The sequence below is a fragment of the Astatotilapia calliptera genome, chromosome 20 (genome assembly GCF_964374335.1).
Source record: "Astatotilapia calliptera chromosome 20, fAstCal68.1, whole genome shotgun sequence".
NCBI classification, from domain to species: domain Eukaryota; kingdom Metazoa; phylum Chordata; class Actinopteri; order Cichliformes; family Cichlidae; genus Astatotilapia; species Astatotilapia calliptera.
In genome coordinates, this window is record NC_137441.1 from 17,966,529 (window position 1) to 17,983,072 (window position 16,544).

At 43.9% G+C, this 16,544-nt stretch overlaps 1 protein-coding gene and 1 pseudogene across 2 annotated transcripts; one reads left to right on the forward strand and one right to left on the reverse strand.

The window, feature by feature from the left end:
- The first annotated feature begins 50 nt into the window (after positions 1 to 50).
- LOC145423042 (uncharacterized) lies at positions 51 to 11,650 on the forward strand. Its single transcript, XM_080295152.1, has 3 exons — positions 51 to 6,322; positions 7,578 to 10,796; positions 11,402 to 11,650. Exon 1 carries the CDS (start codon positions 51 to 53, stop codon positions 6,033 to 6,035), a length of 5,985 nt encoding a protein of 1,994 aa, XP_080151278.1. The 3' UTR covers positions 6,036 to 6,322; positions 7,578 to 10,796; positions 11,402 to 11,650.
- A 1,931-nt stretch (positions 11,651 to 13,581) lies between these two features.
- LOC145423043 (polyadenylate-binding protein 1A pseudogene) lies at positions 13,582 to 14,307 on the reverse strand (annotated as a pseudogene). Its single transcript, XR_013904162.1, has one exon. The product of XR_013904162.1 is annotated as a polyadenylate-binding protein 1A pseudogene (transcript).
- Positions 14,308 to 16,544: the final 2,237 nt, after the last annotated feature.

Sequence of the window (16,544 nt, forward strand, 5' to 3'; positions counted from 1 at the left end):
TATCCTCCGGAAACAGCTCAGATGTAGGAAGAAATCCAATCGACAGCAACATGTCGCAGAGAACCAGCGCATCAATGAAAACCAGATCTAATATATCTGGCTCCTCCAGGCATACCAGGAGCTCAGCTGCAAGTAAGGCAGCCGCTGCACAAGCACGTGCAGAAGCTGAGGCGGCTAAGGCTGAAGCAGCATTTGTGGATAAAGAGAACGATCTGAAGCTGCAGCAAGCGGAACTGGAAGCTTCTATGCAGCTTCGAAAAATACGTCTTGAAGCGTCATTAGATAAAGTACGCATGGAAAAAAGGGCTGCAGCTGCAGAAGCAAAAGCAGAAGTTTTGGAGGCTGCAGCGATCCAAGATGATGGCGAGGGTCTTAGTGAGATAGATGTTCCTGCTGACGACCCAGTAACGCGCACAAGAGAATATGTGAAGGGTGCCTCACACGGCAGCCAAACCACGCCCATTCTAGAAACCTCCAATGATAACACGGAGACGAAACTCCTTCAGCATTCACCGACCATAGACTCCTACTCCAAGATCTTTACGCCAGGATCTGATGTACATTTTCGACCAAGCCTCAAGCCAGTTGCGACACCACACATCCAAACCCAAACCACACCCATAATAGCAAATCTAAAGGATCATTTCCCAGGCAAAGCTGATCAAAGTGAGACCTACACCCCTAAACAAGAACCAACGGTCAATTATGCACGACAGCCTCTGGACAGCGGCTACACCGGCGCGGCGTATATCACAACCCCAGACAACTCCGGTCACCCACATGAGACCACATGCCGGGAAAGGGGCCCACTGTACACTCCACTAGAAATGGAGCAGAACATGTCAGACCTTGTTAGATTTATGGCTCGACGTGAACTGGTGACTACAGGGCTCCTTCACTTCAACGACCGTCCCGAATGCTACAGAGCCTGGAAAGCATCGTTTATGAATGCCATCAGAGGTCTCAACCTCTCACCAAGTGAACAGCTTGACCTCCTCGTGAAATGGCTAGGTAAGGACTCAGCTGAACATGCCAGACGAATACGATCCGTGTATGCGAACCAACCAGCTAACGGACTCAGAGCTATGTGGGACAGGCTTAATGAGTGCTACGGTGCACCAGAGGTCATCGAGGGTGCCTTTTTGAAAAGATTAGACAACTTTCCCAAGATTCCAAACAGAGATGGTCGTAAACTAAGAGAGCTGGGAGACTTGCTGTCGGAGATACAGGCTGCCAAAGAAGATGGTGACTTGCTTGGGCTTAGTTATCTGGATACCCCTCGTGGTGTTACCCCTGTCGTCCAGAGGCTGCCATTTTATCTCCAGGAAAAATGGCTTTCTTTAGGCTTTAAGTACAAAGAAGATCGCGGGGCTCCCTATCCCCCATTCGGTTTCTTTGTAGACTTTGTGTGTCGGGAAGCACGGATGCGCAACGTCCCTGGCCTCACACAGACAGCATACAGTAGTGAGTTATTAGGCAGTAAGCAATCGTCTAAAGCCGAAGGTCACAAAGCTGTGGCAGTTTTTAAAACGAGGGTCTCGCCGGATCCTCGGCCCCTTTTCAACGGTACAAGGACTGCATCGTTTCGCACCCAATCTGGAAGCGAGTCATCCACTAGAGATGATCCAGCAGAGCGCTGCCCGCTACACAACAAACCCCACCCCTTACCCAGGTGTCGCGGGTTTAGAGAGAAGCCAATGGAAGAAAGGAAAGCACTCTTAAAAAGGTACGGAATATGTTACAGGTGCTGCAGAGCCACACATTTGGCAAGGAATTGTGAAGACGACATCTCCTGCTCAGAGTGTGGAAGCAAGAGCCACATTGCAGCCCTCCACCCTGGATCTGCTCCATGGTCCACCAACACAGCACATTCCGCACCAGATCAGGGCGGGGAGGGAAATTCCAACCTGAATGAAGGTGATGTTTCCACAGCATGTACTGAGGTCTGCGGAAATTATTCCGCAGGGCGTTCCTGCTCAAAAATATGTCTGACCAGGGTGTACCCAACCGACTGCCCTGAAGCTGCAGTTACGGTATACACAATATTAGATGATCAGAGCAACAGATCACTTGCACGTACCGAGTTTTTCGACCTATTCAACATTGCAGGGCCTCCTTCACCATACACTTTGAAGACATGTGCCGGAACACAAGAGACAGAAGGCAGACAAGCACGTGGCTTTGTGATCGAACCCATTAACGGGAGTGTCACACTCTCTTTGCCGTCACTGATTGAATGCAACGAGATCCCAAATAACCGCGCAGAAATACCAACACCAGAGGTAGCATTAAACCACAGTCATTTGAAGGCCCTTGCAAAACACATTCCAAAGCTGGACTCCCAAGCTTCCATCCTGCTCTTGTTAGGCAGAGATATCATCAGAGTTCATAAGGTCAGAAGACAAGTGAATGGCCCACAAAACGCACCCTATGCCCAGAAGTTGGATCTGGGTTGGGTTATTGTAGGAGATGTGTGCATTGGAGATGTCCACAGACCTACGGTTATCAGCTCTTACTACACTAACGTACTGAAAAATGGACGTCCTTCTCTCTTTCAGCCATGCCCAAACGATTACTATGTAAAAGAGAAGTATAGTAGTGGTAGCTCCCCTTCATTTCCCCTAACATGCAAACATCTCCCTGCTAGTGAGAAATGGGCCACCTTAGACTGTAATGTGTTCCAGACAACAAAGGACGATGACAAAGAAGCTCCTTCAATCGAGGACGGACAGTTCATCCACATCATGGAGCAAGAGGTCTATAAGGACCAAGAAAACAGGTGGGTGGCTCCCCTGCCTTTCAGATCTCTACGACCAAAGCTCCCTCATAACCACGAGCAAGCACTTGAACGTCTCAAATCTCTACAGCGGTCCTTCAGAAGGAAGCCTAAAATGAAGGAAGAGTTTGTCTGGTTCATGGCAAAGATCTTTCAGAATGGGCACGCTGAAGAAGCCCCACCTCTGAAGCCTAATGAGGAGCATTGGTACCTACCTTGTTTTGGGGTTTACCATCCCAAGAAGCCCTCCCAAATAAGAGTCGTCTTCGACTCCAGTGCCCAGCACAAAGGTTTGTCTCTGAACCAAGTACTCCTAACGGGACCAGACCTCAACAACACCCTGGTAGGAGTCCTCCTTCGGTTTCGGAAAGAACAGATCGCCTTCACTGTGGACGTGCAACAGATGTTTCATTGTTTCAAGGTGCGTCCTGAAGACCGGAACTTCCTCAGGTTCCTCTGGTTTAAAGAGAACAACCCAGAGAAAGAGATTATGGAGTTCCGTATGAACGTGCACGTCTTTGGAAATAGTCCTTCGCCGGCTGTGGCTATCTACTGTCTTAGACGTGCAGCACAGGAAGGCCGGAAGGAGTATGGGGAGGACGTAGAACAGTTTGTCACTCGTGACTTTTACGTAGATGACGGGTTAAAGTCCTTGCCCACAACAGACGCAGCTATCGACCTGCTCAAAAGAACTCAAAAAATGCTGGCTCGCTCTAACCTTAGGCTGCATAAGCTGGCTTCGAACAGCAAGGAGGTCATGAAGGCCTTTCCCAGTGAAGATCATGCCACAGACCTGAAAGATTTGGACCTTACTGCTGACACTCTACCAATGCAGCGTAGCCTTGGGCTGTACTGGGACTTGGATTCAGACTGTTTTACTTACCGCGTCCAGGACGAGAGAAAGGCATTCACTCAACGAGGAGTTCTCTCAACGGTGAACAGCCTGTACGATCCTCTAGGATTCGTCTCCCCCGTGACAATTCAAGGGAAACTGCTGCTTCGAGAACTGGCCTCACAATCTTCAGATTGGGACACCCCATTACCAGCAGAAAAGGAAAAGGTGTGGGAAAGTTGGAGAGATTCTCTGCAGGAGTTAAGACATCTGAGGATCCCCCGACCATACTCAAACATGTCACCATCTACTGTCAAGTTAACAGAACTCTGTGTCTTCTCAGATGCCTCAGAGAAAGCAGTAGCTGCCGTTGCCTACTTGAAGACTGTGGATGCAGATGGGGGATGCTGCACTAGATTGGTTGCAAGTAAAGCCAAACTGGCCCCACGTCCAGAGCATACTATACCTCGGTTGGAGCTTTGTGCAGCAGTCATGGCAGTAACTCTGTCTGAGGTCATCACCTCCGAAATAGACATTGTATTTGACGCAGTCACCTACTACACAGACAGTAAGGTGGTGCTCGGATATATCTACAATGAGAAGAGAAGGTTTTATGTATACGTGAGCAACCGAGTCCAGAGGATCAGACGAAGCACTACGCCACAGCAGTGGCGATATGTCTGCTCAGAAGACAACCCCGCAGACATCGCCTCACGGTCTATCACAGCAGACCACCTTGAGAACACAATATGGTTCTCTGGACCGGCATTCTTGTCTCGACTTGAAGGGGCGTCACCGGTGGTACAGAGGTTTGACCTTTTGGAACCAGATCAAGACAGTGAAATCAGGCCTCAAGTCACAACACTGTCGGTCACTGTCCTCAAACATCTCGGCTCTGGGCGGTTCAATCGCTTCTCATGCTGGGGTTCCCTCATAAGGGCTCTTGGTACCCTTATTCACATTGTTCAGAGCTTCAAAAAAGGAACGGAGTGTGTCGCTCAGAAATGTGAGGGTTGGCACCAGTGCAGCACACCCCCAACCAGGGATATTCTTGAACAGAGTAAGCTAGTCATTATCAAAGCAGTTCAACAAGAGGTCTATAGGAAAGAACTGGAGTGTCTTGCATCAAACGCCAACATTCCCAAGAGCAGCCCACTCGTTGCCCTGGATCCTTTCATTGACTCAGACGGGCTGTTAAGGATCGGGGGTCGCCTCATTGAGGCAAAAATAGGATTCCACGAGAAACGGCCACTGGTCCTGCCTGGACGGCATCACGTAACCACTCTCATAGTGCGTCACCTTCATGAGCAGGTACGTCACCAAGGACGTCTTTTCACTGAAGGGGCTGTCCGAGCTGCAGGTTACTGGATCGTTGGTGGCAGGAGATGCATTAATAGACTCGTTTTCGAGTGTGTCACTTGTCGAAGGCTGAGAGGGAGGTGTGAAGTCCAAAAGATGGCAGACTTGCCACCTGACAGGCTCAGCATGGAACCACCCTTTAGCAACGTCGGCATTGATGTGTTCGGGCCCTGGTCTGTATCAGCCCGTCGCACGAGAGGAGGCCACGCCGAAAGTAAGAGGTGGGCTGTCCTCTTTACCTGTCTGTGTGTCAGAGCTATACACATTGAGGTAATTGAGTCATTGGATGCCTCCAGTTTCATAAACTCATTCAGAAGGTTTATGGCGATTCGAGGACCTTTGAAAAGCATACGCTCCGACCAGGGTACTAATTTCACCAGAGCTTGCAAGGATATGGGGATTCCCTCGAATCTTGATGGGAAACACATGGAGAGGTTTCTGTCAGAACACGGATGTACGTGGACCTTCAACACACCACATTCCTCTCATATGGGAGGAGCGTGGGAAAGGATGATCGGCATCACACGTCGTATCCTGGACTCGATGCTTCTTCAGATGGGCTCCTCCAAACTCACGCATGAGGTACTCACAACATTCATGGCTGAGGTCTCGGCCATAGTGAACAGTCGACCATTGGTGCCCGTGTCAAATGATCCTACAGATCCTTTCATTCTTACACCGGCTTCATTGCTTACTCAGAAAGTAGGTCCATGCCCAGTACCAGAAGGAGATTTTGGACATAAAGACCTATTGAAGCAACAGTGGCGCAGGGTCCAAAGCTTGTCTAACACATTTTGGGACAGGTGGCGGAAACAGTATCTGTCAACACTACAGTGTCGAACAAAGTGGACTTCTGACCGGCCAAACCTTAAGCAAGGAAGTGTGGTGCTTCTTAAGGACAGTCAGTGTAGCAGGAACGACTGGCCCTTAGGTATCATCGTCGATGTGTATCCCAGTAAAGACGGAAGGGTGCGCAAAGTGCAAGTGAAGGTCATTAAGAAAGAGGGACCAAAGCTTTACGTCCGACCCGTGAATGAGATGATCTTGCTCATTCCTCCAGATGACTGAAATGTGTTTGACCTTGTCATATTAATAGGTGAAACCTGCTGAGTTTCAGACGGGGAGTGTTCTGTCACCATGTAACCGTATTCTGTTTAAATAGATTTTCCCTGAGAAAGTTACTCTTTAGTGCCCCCTTTTGGCATGACCTGGTGTAACGTGCTCAAATCCGTCTCTGTTCTATGATGTCATCAGAAAGCGCATGTTATTGTTTGGGGAAAGGACTTCTCCCGTTCTCCCGTCCGCTGCTGTAGTGGCATTTGTCTCCCTTAAGACGGTCTTTAAGGGCATTGTCGGTATGTAATTCTGGTCCATCTTTACTAATGAACAATCTACTTGAAGAAATGTGATTGCAGTGTTTGCTTAATAGAAACGTTTGTAAAGAGGGAATTAGCTAACGCTTTCGGCTAAACAAGTCATTGTACTGTTATTGTGTATTTCTCCTCATCTATGGTTTCTAAGAGCATTTCATGTCATGTTGTTTCTCAGTTTTACCCTACTTCAACTGGCCTAAGTAAAGGGAGTGAAGTCAAACCCTCTTGTCTGCGTGGTCATTTTGAAGAGGAGTTTAGTCTGAATGTCGACTCTAGCAAGGCGTTAGAGGCAGAGGACATTACAGCTCAATACACTGACTGTTTCTTTTTTGCTCACCCTTTTTCACTCATTGTGCCCCACTCTTCATCTCCCCCATTCTTAATTGTTATTCATCTCTGGCTCTCCATATTAACCAACTCGGCTCCCTCCCCTCACACTCTGAGCCTGGTTCTGCTGGACGTTGCTTCCTGTTAAAAGGGAGTTTTTCCTTCCCACTGTCACCAAAGCGCTTGCTCATAGGGGATCATATGATTCTTGGCATTTTCTCTGTTTTCTCTGTGTTATTGTAGAGTCTTGACCTTATAATATGAAGCGCCTTGAGGCAACTGTTGTTGTAATTTGGCACTGCATCAATACATTTTAATTGAATTGTATTGAATAGCTAAAAAGCTTCAAAAAACGCATTGAACTGAATACATTTATGAGAGCAAAAACATTTAACATAATTTTATTTACTGACACTTATATAACACAGATAGTGTAGCTCTATCATCTAATAGCAAGTACATGATTCACCTCATAGTCAGTATTGCTGCCAGTAGCAGTCTGGTGCAATGAATTAATATATCCCCACAGCACCATAATCACAAACATACTTTTAATGTTATTTTTTGTTGTCTACATTGCATTTTGTACGCATTATAAATTGATCAGAAAATTTCCCAACCTTGTTATTCACAATTCGTTGGTTTTAATGTGGAAAAAGAGTGTTACAGGCAGATTACAGAAAACAGTGCTAATGTTTAGTATATACTGGGACTAATGGGAACATAAAATATGAGAGTGGGACAGTTATATGATTGGTCATATGGTATTCTTGTAACCCTCTTCCGGTGTTATGTTAATAAAAACAACTAAACTAAAACCGACTATGATGAATAACAATCATATGGAATTGTGTAAAAAGCTATGTATCTTTTCTAATATGAATGTACCTTCCATGTGTACTTATGCCAGTCATCAGTGACAGTGCAGAGTCTGACCGAGAAGGCTACCACTCCAGTGTCTCTTCTCATGAACCAAACTTCGCCACAGCCACCGAAAGACAAACCTGGCAAGAGAATGGCAGCTCAGATGGAGACCTACAGCAGCAGCTGCAGTACCCTTGGCTCCATGATTGGAGGACTGCAGGGAGGAGATAAGAGTCCTCAACCCAGCCAGCATAGCAGTGGACTCAAACCTGATCTGGTTCCTGTCTCCAACCAGCATGTGTAGCCAATAACTGCCAGCATAAATTAACCTAAGAGAATCTGAGAAATTAGTTTGTTGCAGGTAGCGCTTTAACAGCTGAAAGACATAGTTAGTTGTCACCTAACATAAAAAAAATTTCAACTCATACTAATTTCCTTCCTGAACTTTTGAGTTGGAAAGTCTCACTCATACCAAGTATTACAAAGAAAGTTCGACATTCTGTCATCAGACACACGCCAACAGTGTCAATCAGGCCAAGCAGACACACAAAGGTGGTTATCTATGGAGAGAATTTTGGCTCAAAAGGGTTATAAATGCATACATTATCATCCACAGCATCAGCTTATTTAAACTATATATATCAACCTTCACAGGGTACTGTGTAGTGTCTGTAATTGGTAAATCTATGTTTTCCAGTAGAGTTCTGTTTAGAAGAAGGCCAGATGACAGCAAGATCTTGAACGCAGCTTACATTTGTGAGTCTATGTGAAGCTGGCAGCATGAAATTCGTCCCCACGTGGGCATGTGACCTGTGCAATTTGTGCACTCGTATTTAAGGTTGTAAGTGAGAAGGATGTTACATGTAGTTTAGACATCTAGATGCACGGAAAGCTTTTTGAAAGTGAAAATCATGTGAAGTTGAACTTCATAAATTATGTGTAAATGATCCGTAGTTATTCATGTTTAGGTGCATGCATTTGCAAAATAGTTTACATGTGGTTAAATTGCTTTGTATTTGTGTGTGGATTGAACATTTTTGTAAATCTTTATTAACATACCATACACACATTTTTAATCCTTTTGAGTCCAATTTCTTTCCAAAGTTATTGGCTCAGAGTATTTAGGCTTGATATTGAAAATGACCCCAGAACCAGGCTCCTGGCAAGGGACTGGACTCAGTCTCAAGTGTCCCTTAGAGGCAGTGGGCAAGAGTGGGTATTCTTGCTTTCTCCGAGTAGACAAAAGGTTTGTTTTCTTGTGCTGAATAATAGTTCAGAGTACTCAACTTTCTTGGAGTTGCTGGGTGGGGTTCTGGATGATGCCACACTTTGTATCGACAGACTTCAATGACAATGACAGCTAGATCTGGAGGGGCGTGATCAGGTGGAACAGCCAGCCTGATCTGGACAAGAGAAATGTCCTGCCATTGGACTTTTGTTGGGTGGTGGGAGTTAAAGAGTAGGCGCTTGTCTTGTGTGTGGGTTTCTGGTAAACTTCAATGTTGAGGCTTTCATCCTCTTCAATGAGCACAACACTGTCCAGGAATGGTAACCCATTATCCTTGGTATCCTCCTCCCTAAACTTTGTTTTTAACCACTGAGTTGATGTGATCCGTGAAGGTTTCTACTTCTTAGGTTTTGATTTTGACTTAATATGAAGAAGAACTTGTGTTCTTTGTGTTGTGTTGTGTGGGCCTCTGTGTTTGTAGGTTTATGTCCTTGTGTTCTGTGAACAACTTTGTCTAATACATTCCAGACCATTATTGTTTGTACAGCTTATTAAAAACAATGGATGTTTCATTAATGTGGTAGGTCTTAGATAGAATTAATGTCATTTTACAGTGCTGTACAAAGGTCTTGAGCCACCCTTTTTCTCTTGATGTTTTGAAAATTGGGAATAGGTGCAGCGACGTGCAAACAGACATGGAAATATAGTACACAACACAAAAAAAAGAGTCTGTGCAAATCTAACAAGCTCTAAAGTCAAAACTTGATATGGTCCTGGGCTTTGGTCCAGTTTTGAGGGGTTTTTGTTACTGAAGTCTTGTTATTTGATGTTCTGTTTGTTTGTTTGTTTTAGATTTTTAAACTCCTTTATATCGTGACTCCTCTTTTTTAGTTCTTGCTTATTTACATTTGTATTCTGGTTGGTTTATTTTAGTGTAGTTATTTTTAGCTTTCTCTGTGGATAAGGTGCTTGACACTGTGTTGATTTTCTGAAGCCCCAACATTTAGAAACACTCCCCTGGAGTCTTCCCTGGCACTGCCCCTAAACCCACAGCCCCATCCTTCTCCTGCAGCTGAGCCACAGACCACACCACGTCACACACATTTAGTCTTTTTTATTTAAATTGGGGATATTGCTTTACATCAGTTCTAGTGAACTATGTAATGGGATCTCCTGAAGCAGTGCCCCTGCACTCCATTCCTGCAAAGAGTGTGGCGAAGGTGCTCTTTCATGTAATTACCCAAGTCGGCATCCCAAAAAAGATACTGTCTGACCAGGGCATTCATGTCTCCCACACTAAAAGAACTGTATGAATTACTGGGCATTAAAGATGTTTGCATCAGCATCTATCACCCTCAGATTGACAGGCTGGTCGAGCAGCTGAATAAGATTTCAAAGTCCATGATTCAGAAGTTCATTTACGAGGATGAGCACAACTGGGATTGCTGGTTAGACCCTCGGTTGTTTGCATTTGGGTAGGTTCCCCCTTGATCTACTGTTTGGCAGGAAGACACAGGGTGTGTTGACCCTAATTATTAAAAACTGGGAGGAAGGCCCAAGCCCAGCTAAGAGCAAAATTCAATAGGTCCTGGACGGGAGAGCAAATCTACACACATTGTTATCACAAGATAATTTGCAACACATGGACAACAGAGGGTCTAGGATCAGGCAATACTGCTTCCTTCTTTGAGCTCAAAGGTACACAGCAAATTCAAAAGTGTTAAATTTTTTGGTGTTAATAGTCTTCTTGCAAAAGTAGAGTTAATTTTACTCTAAGCAGAGTCACATTCTTTTAATGTAACTCTGAGGTGTAAAATGATAGTAGTTAAAATCGAGTGTTAAAAATGAGTGTTTCTCTGTCAAATCTGGAGGTGTTAAAATGGAAACATTAACTCTTGACCTCTTAACTCCTAGAGGGGCTATGACACCAACAGAGTAAATTCACAGACTCCGCCCCCAGCACGGCTCCAAACGAAGCTGAAGTGAAGCCGTTTCAGAACATTTTGCTCTACATATTTGAGTTGTTTGCCATGCTTGGTAAGTCATTTTTTCAAAGATTGTTTCAATTATTATTATGAGCTTTTACTTCTGTGGCTTTTTGGAGTTGAGACAAAGCTGTGTGAAAGGCATTAGCCATGTTGCTCGCTGATAGCATAATATTCTGTTTTAGCTAGCTGAAAGGTATTGTTTGCGGGCAAATACCACAGCCTTGAAAAAAGCTTGCATGTGAATTTTCAGTCAAACTTTTGGTCAAATACACCTAAAACAATGTCTAGAATGTGAAATGTTGGTATAATGGTGCTACTTGAAGCCTGAAAACGATCGCCCATAAAAAAAATAAATAAAATTAAAAAAAAAACGAGCAAACAGCAGTAGCAGGCGTCCTGACTGGGTTCTACGTTAGCATAGATCCCTCCAGAGTTTTGTGCACACGGTTTAGGTAAAAATGAAAAAGGTTGAGGTTTTACATTTAGTTCAGTATTACCTGTTGCCTGTGTCTTTGTCTTTTGGGAAAATACTTTACACAAGTAATGGCTCAAAGAGGATTCCTTTTTTTTTTTTTTTTACTGTGCTGCAATTGATTACTGGATTATTTGTGCCATTAATTAGTGTCAACTAATTTTTAGTCAATCTCCGCACAGGATATGCTTGTGAAGATGGAATATGGGGGAGAGCAGAAGTGCGTTGAAGTTCCACAAAGGGATGAATGAAGGACATGCATATTGTATTGAAGAAATAAGTGATGAGAATGCTGTTATTTGCATTTACCATGTCAGACCTTTTGATAAACAAAATTCTAATGAAAGTGAGAACATGTATACTGTTACATCTTTCAGAAAATGTTTTGAAATTGTAGTGCACAGTTCAGAATAAATGTTTTTCAAAAACCATTGCGTTTTTTTAGTAAATGTTTATTTCCAAAAGAAATTTCTAGAAGTTCAGAACAGTAAAATTCCCATTTTTTAGAATGAATTAGAAGATAACTCTTACGTAGTTAAACTAAAATACTCTTTGAGAGTTAATATATAAACTCTTAACACCAAGTGTTAAATTATCAACTCCAGACAGATTTGGTGTTTAACACTAAATCAGAGTTAACGTACCAACTCTCCAAAAAGAGTTAAATTAACACTCTCTGGTGTGGACCCATTTAGGCTACGTTCACACTGCAGGCGAAAGCGCATCAAATCTGATTTTTTTTGACCCTATGCGACCCATATCTGATCATGCTATGACAGTGTGAACGGCGCAAATCCGATATTTTCAAATCCGATCTGGGTCACTTTCGTATGTGGTACTGAATCCGATACATATCCGATGTTTTAGAAAGCGACTGCTGTTTGAACGGTCAAGTTGCATTAAATCCGTCTTTTACGTCACCGACACAAGACTGAAGCCAATTATCAGTGCCGGAGAAGCACCCGATACGACATCGCGAACGCTTCCTGGCCATCCAGCGTAGATGTCAGTGAAACTGTTGGGAAGACAACGTAAACATTTTATTTGTACTGTTTAATCTGCAGATTCTGACAGAAATCTGCAGCTATCCTTTGAAGCACCGCTCCTCTCTTAAACAGCAATAAGGATCATTATTAGGTTATTTACATTATTATGTAAATAACAAAACAACTTAAAGCAAAAATTGGGAAACGTGAAGTCCGAAGTCTTTATATTAAGGGCCATCAGTCAAACAATACTGTTGCTCTGGGTCTAAACAGAGCGCGTTGTGTGTGACATCTTCTTTTGCGCATGCGGGCCGCTTTGAGCGTTCACACTAGAGCACGTTTGCTGTCGCATTTTATTTGTAGTGTGAACGAGCAGTAAAAAAAATCGGATTTGATCAAAAAATCGGAATTGAGCATTAAGACCTGCAGTGTGAACGTAGCCATAGACACTTTAATAGTGTTGAAATCAAATCCGACAGTGTTAATTTGGACATGCTGGATTTGCTGTGTACTTTCCAAGTGGCAAGGACCCTTCGTAGTGACACAATGAATGGGTGACACTGACTCTGAGATGGTAGTGTCGGACAGAGGAGGAGCCACACAATGTTGTATGTTGCCCAGTCATATGTCACTGACAGAGCACCATTTTAACATGGGACCTGGCATGACGATGAGTTCACGGCCCTACAGGTTACCTGAGCATGAGACGAAAATAGTTCAGAAAGAAATAATAATAATGTATACTTTATTGATCCCTGTGGGGAAATTCCTCTCTGCATTTAACCCATTCACTCAGTGAAGCAGTGGGCAGCCACTGGGCGCCTGGGGAGCAGTGTGTAGGGACGGTACCTTGCTCAGGGGTACCTCAGGGTAGCCATTCAGTGGATTTGAACCCCTGACCTTACAATGGTGCCACCACTCTACCTACTGAGCTATCCCTGCCCCCAATGGCTGAAAGACTGAAAATGAGAAAAATAGAAGAGTCACAGAGAGTATGGTGTAGCCCCAAGATGGGTCTCTACAGTTCTGTGTTGACTACCATGAATAAAGTGTCTCAGTTATCCCACGCCCTGGGTCGATGAGCTCCTGGGCCAGTTGAGTACTGCTCATTTTTTCACGAAAAATTGCCTTCTTGGATGAATTTGATTGGCTAATCAGTCTTCAGAAGAGGCCAGGCTGTCTAGAGGCTAGATAGCTGCAAAAACATCACTAACACTGCAACAATGTGTACTTGTGGGGTCTTTGGTGTCACAAATGATAACAGTTTAAGTCAAAATTAGAAATTTTCATCACTCCATGAGAACTATTGCCACTGATTTTCAGTCCTGTTCTTGTTTAATTCAGGGTACCTCAGCCTTTTCCCCTTGTTTCCATTCCTAAACAATGGCTTCCTGACAGCTGCTAGGACCAGAGACCGGCAGCATATTTGTACTGGCACGCACTGGGGCTGCGGCAGCAGAAGCATTTGCAGGGCGCTGGTTGAGTGCCTGTGTGGGTGTACGCTGAGCAGCCATCAGTGTGGGACCTGGGTGTTGTTGTTGGTGGTGGTTGTATAGATGGTGTTTAAGGCCTGAGGCCTGGGTGCTGACTGACGCATAGCATTCGGCATGTTCTGGAAGTGCTGAGGGCGCACTTCCAGAACTTCCAGCTGGGCCAGCTGTTTGGCAGAGAACACAGCACAGTTCTGAGCCTGTGGGATAGCTGCCATGAGGGTGGGACAGGCTGGTATGGGTGAAGGACAGGATTGGGCACAGCTCGGACAGTGGCCATCTTTTGCATGTACTAGTTGGTTAGATGACCCTGATGCTCCTCTTTCCACTGAGCAAGGGCCACATACAGTGGCTTTGTAGCCATAATATGTCCATTCATCTCTGTTACAGCTTTAGTGTCCTCCTCTGAAGAAGAGAAGCACACAAAGCCAAAGCCTTTGCTGCGGTCACCCTCCATCATCACCTTAGCACTCATTATGGTTCAAAATGAGGAGAATTATAATCAATATGTAGCTTGCCATCACCAGTATGTGAATGTGTGTGTGGATGGGTGGATGACTGGATGTGTAAAGCGCTTTGGGGTCCTTAGGGGACTAGTGAAGCACTATACAAATACAGGCCATTTTACCATTTACCAATATATGTATAAATATAAATATATATATAAATATCATTTTTTTTCTTTTTTACTAAGTGTTCTGTTGTTAGTAGACTCAATGGTAGCTCATCCCTTGACTTAGGTACTTTTTTATTGCTTCACTGGTCAGTGTTTAGTAGCTGTGTTGGAAAGCACCCGAGCACACAGTGTTACAGACAGGTGAATTCCTTTATTTATAACTATTTAAATGTTTGTGCAGCTTTCCAGCCACCTTGTTAATGCAACACACTCCCCTGTCAGGTCCTGGCATCCTACTGAAATAGGGAAGCATGACCATGTGATGGACAGCAGCTGTGTGGGCCAGCCTCCTCTGACACCACACCCTGAACCCACTGGTCCATCCCTCCCCTGCAACTGAGCCACAAATCACACCCCGCCACGGCGGCTTAACAAATAAAAGTGGCTAATGTCCAAAGAAAAACTTTGAAGAGCTTCAGAAAGACTGGAGAACTGAAGATAATTGTTAGTTGTTGTTTTTTAAAGAATGAACGTCTGGATTCTTAGATGCAAAGTATGAAAAATGAGGTGGCTAAAAACTTTTGCACAGTACTGCACATAAAAAGAGAGTAATGCTGAATGACTGAATTCCCTTCAACAGCCAATATGTATCATCCTGGTGGTACGATCTCCATTACTTTGATTGCAGCCAACTTCTGCTCTGGCTTGGCAACAAAAGCATGTTTAAATGCATACATCCTGCGCTCCAGGTCATAGGGTGCTGGAGCCCATCCTAGCTGCCATTGGGTGAGAGGCAGGCTATACACTGGACAGGTGGCCATTCTGTCATAGGGCTAACATACAAAGATGGTCAACCATTTACACTCCCATTCACACCTATGGCCAATTTAGTTAATTTAACCTTACTAACTGCATATCACTGGGAGAAAGTCAGAGTACCTGAAGAGAACCCACAGTCAATTGGTGGGAAAGAGACAGACTGAAGTCCCCCCGGCTTACCTCCCATCACCTGAGAGAGGGTAAACACCCAGCCTTTAATGATTAAAATGATGTAGCGTGCCATAATATGTGCTTTTGCTAATAGTAAATCATCTTTATTCTTAATGAAAGATAAAGAATATAATTATGATTCATATGTTGAATGAGTGCAGTTTGAGTAATGAAAATTATTCTCTGGATTTTGTGTGTGTGAACATGATCCAGCTTCACAGATTAGTGTCTGTGTGTGACTGTAGGAATGTGGAAAATTAGGAATTATTCTGCAGTAGTAACACTACAGGAGCAACCAATGCCCACTAATTTAATTTATGATTTTTGACTTTTTCCCTCTCTCTCTCCATTGTTTCTGATTGGAAACAAGAACTGGGCTCCTCTCCTGTTGGATTATATCCACACAGAGATAGGCGCATCGTAGCCATGGCGTGCCCATTTCTGCTTTCCGCTCTCCTCTTAAAGATCAAAACAAAGTCAGCATTAGCTCCGAGTAGGTTGGTTGGATTAGTATAATTCAAATTATTTGATTGCTTGAATATTTGATTATGCTTTTGATTTGCTCCTGCTAAACTGTGTCAATAAAATATCCTGCATTCAAAAAGTTTCTTTTTTTTAGAGTAAATTCTCGACCATCTCACACTTCTGTTTAATCGTTTTCAGTCTGACATTCATTCAGCTGTGTGAAAACTGTAACTTTAATCTCAGCCAAACTGATTTACTCAGGAACAAATAAAACACTGAACGCAAAACACTGAGAACCTTCTTGCTGTGATGCCACAGTACTACACAGTACAGCTGGTACTGTGTAGCACTGTATTTTACACTTTATATGCTTTTTGTTAACAAATTGGATTTAAAAAATGTACATTTGTAGTTTGCTGAACTTGTTTTGGAAATTTCACAAATTTTAGCCCCAGGAGTCATCGTGGACATGCAGGAACAGTGAAATGTGAAAAGTGTGTGTGATAGGAAACGACTTTAGGATCAATATCAGTTGAGTCTTCAGCTATGAACATTCATATTGAGTTTCAGCTTGTTGTATACTTGTCAAACCCAAAGAGCAATGCTGGGGAGGATATACGTATCCAATATGAAGAACTGGTTCCTTCAGTGGCCCCTTGAGGCTGGGGCCTAAATCTTTACCCAGTCAAAATGTGAAATACATAACAATAAAAAATATGTTTAGAAAATTATCTAGGTAGATAGGTAAATAGTTCCCCCTCTTTTTTATGTTATACAT

What these genes read in the sequence shown, in the direction of transcription:
- LOC145423042 (XM_080295152.1), top strand. Translation starts at nt 51, where the DNA reads ATGTCGCAGAGAACCAGCGCATCAATGAAAACCAGATCTAATATATCT.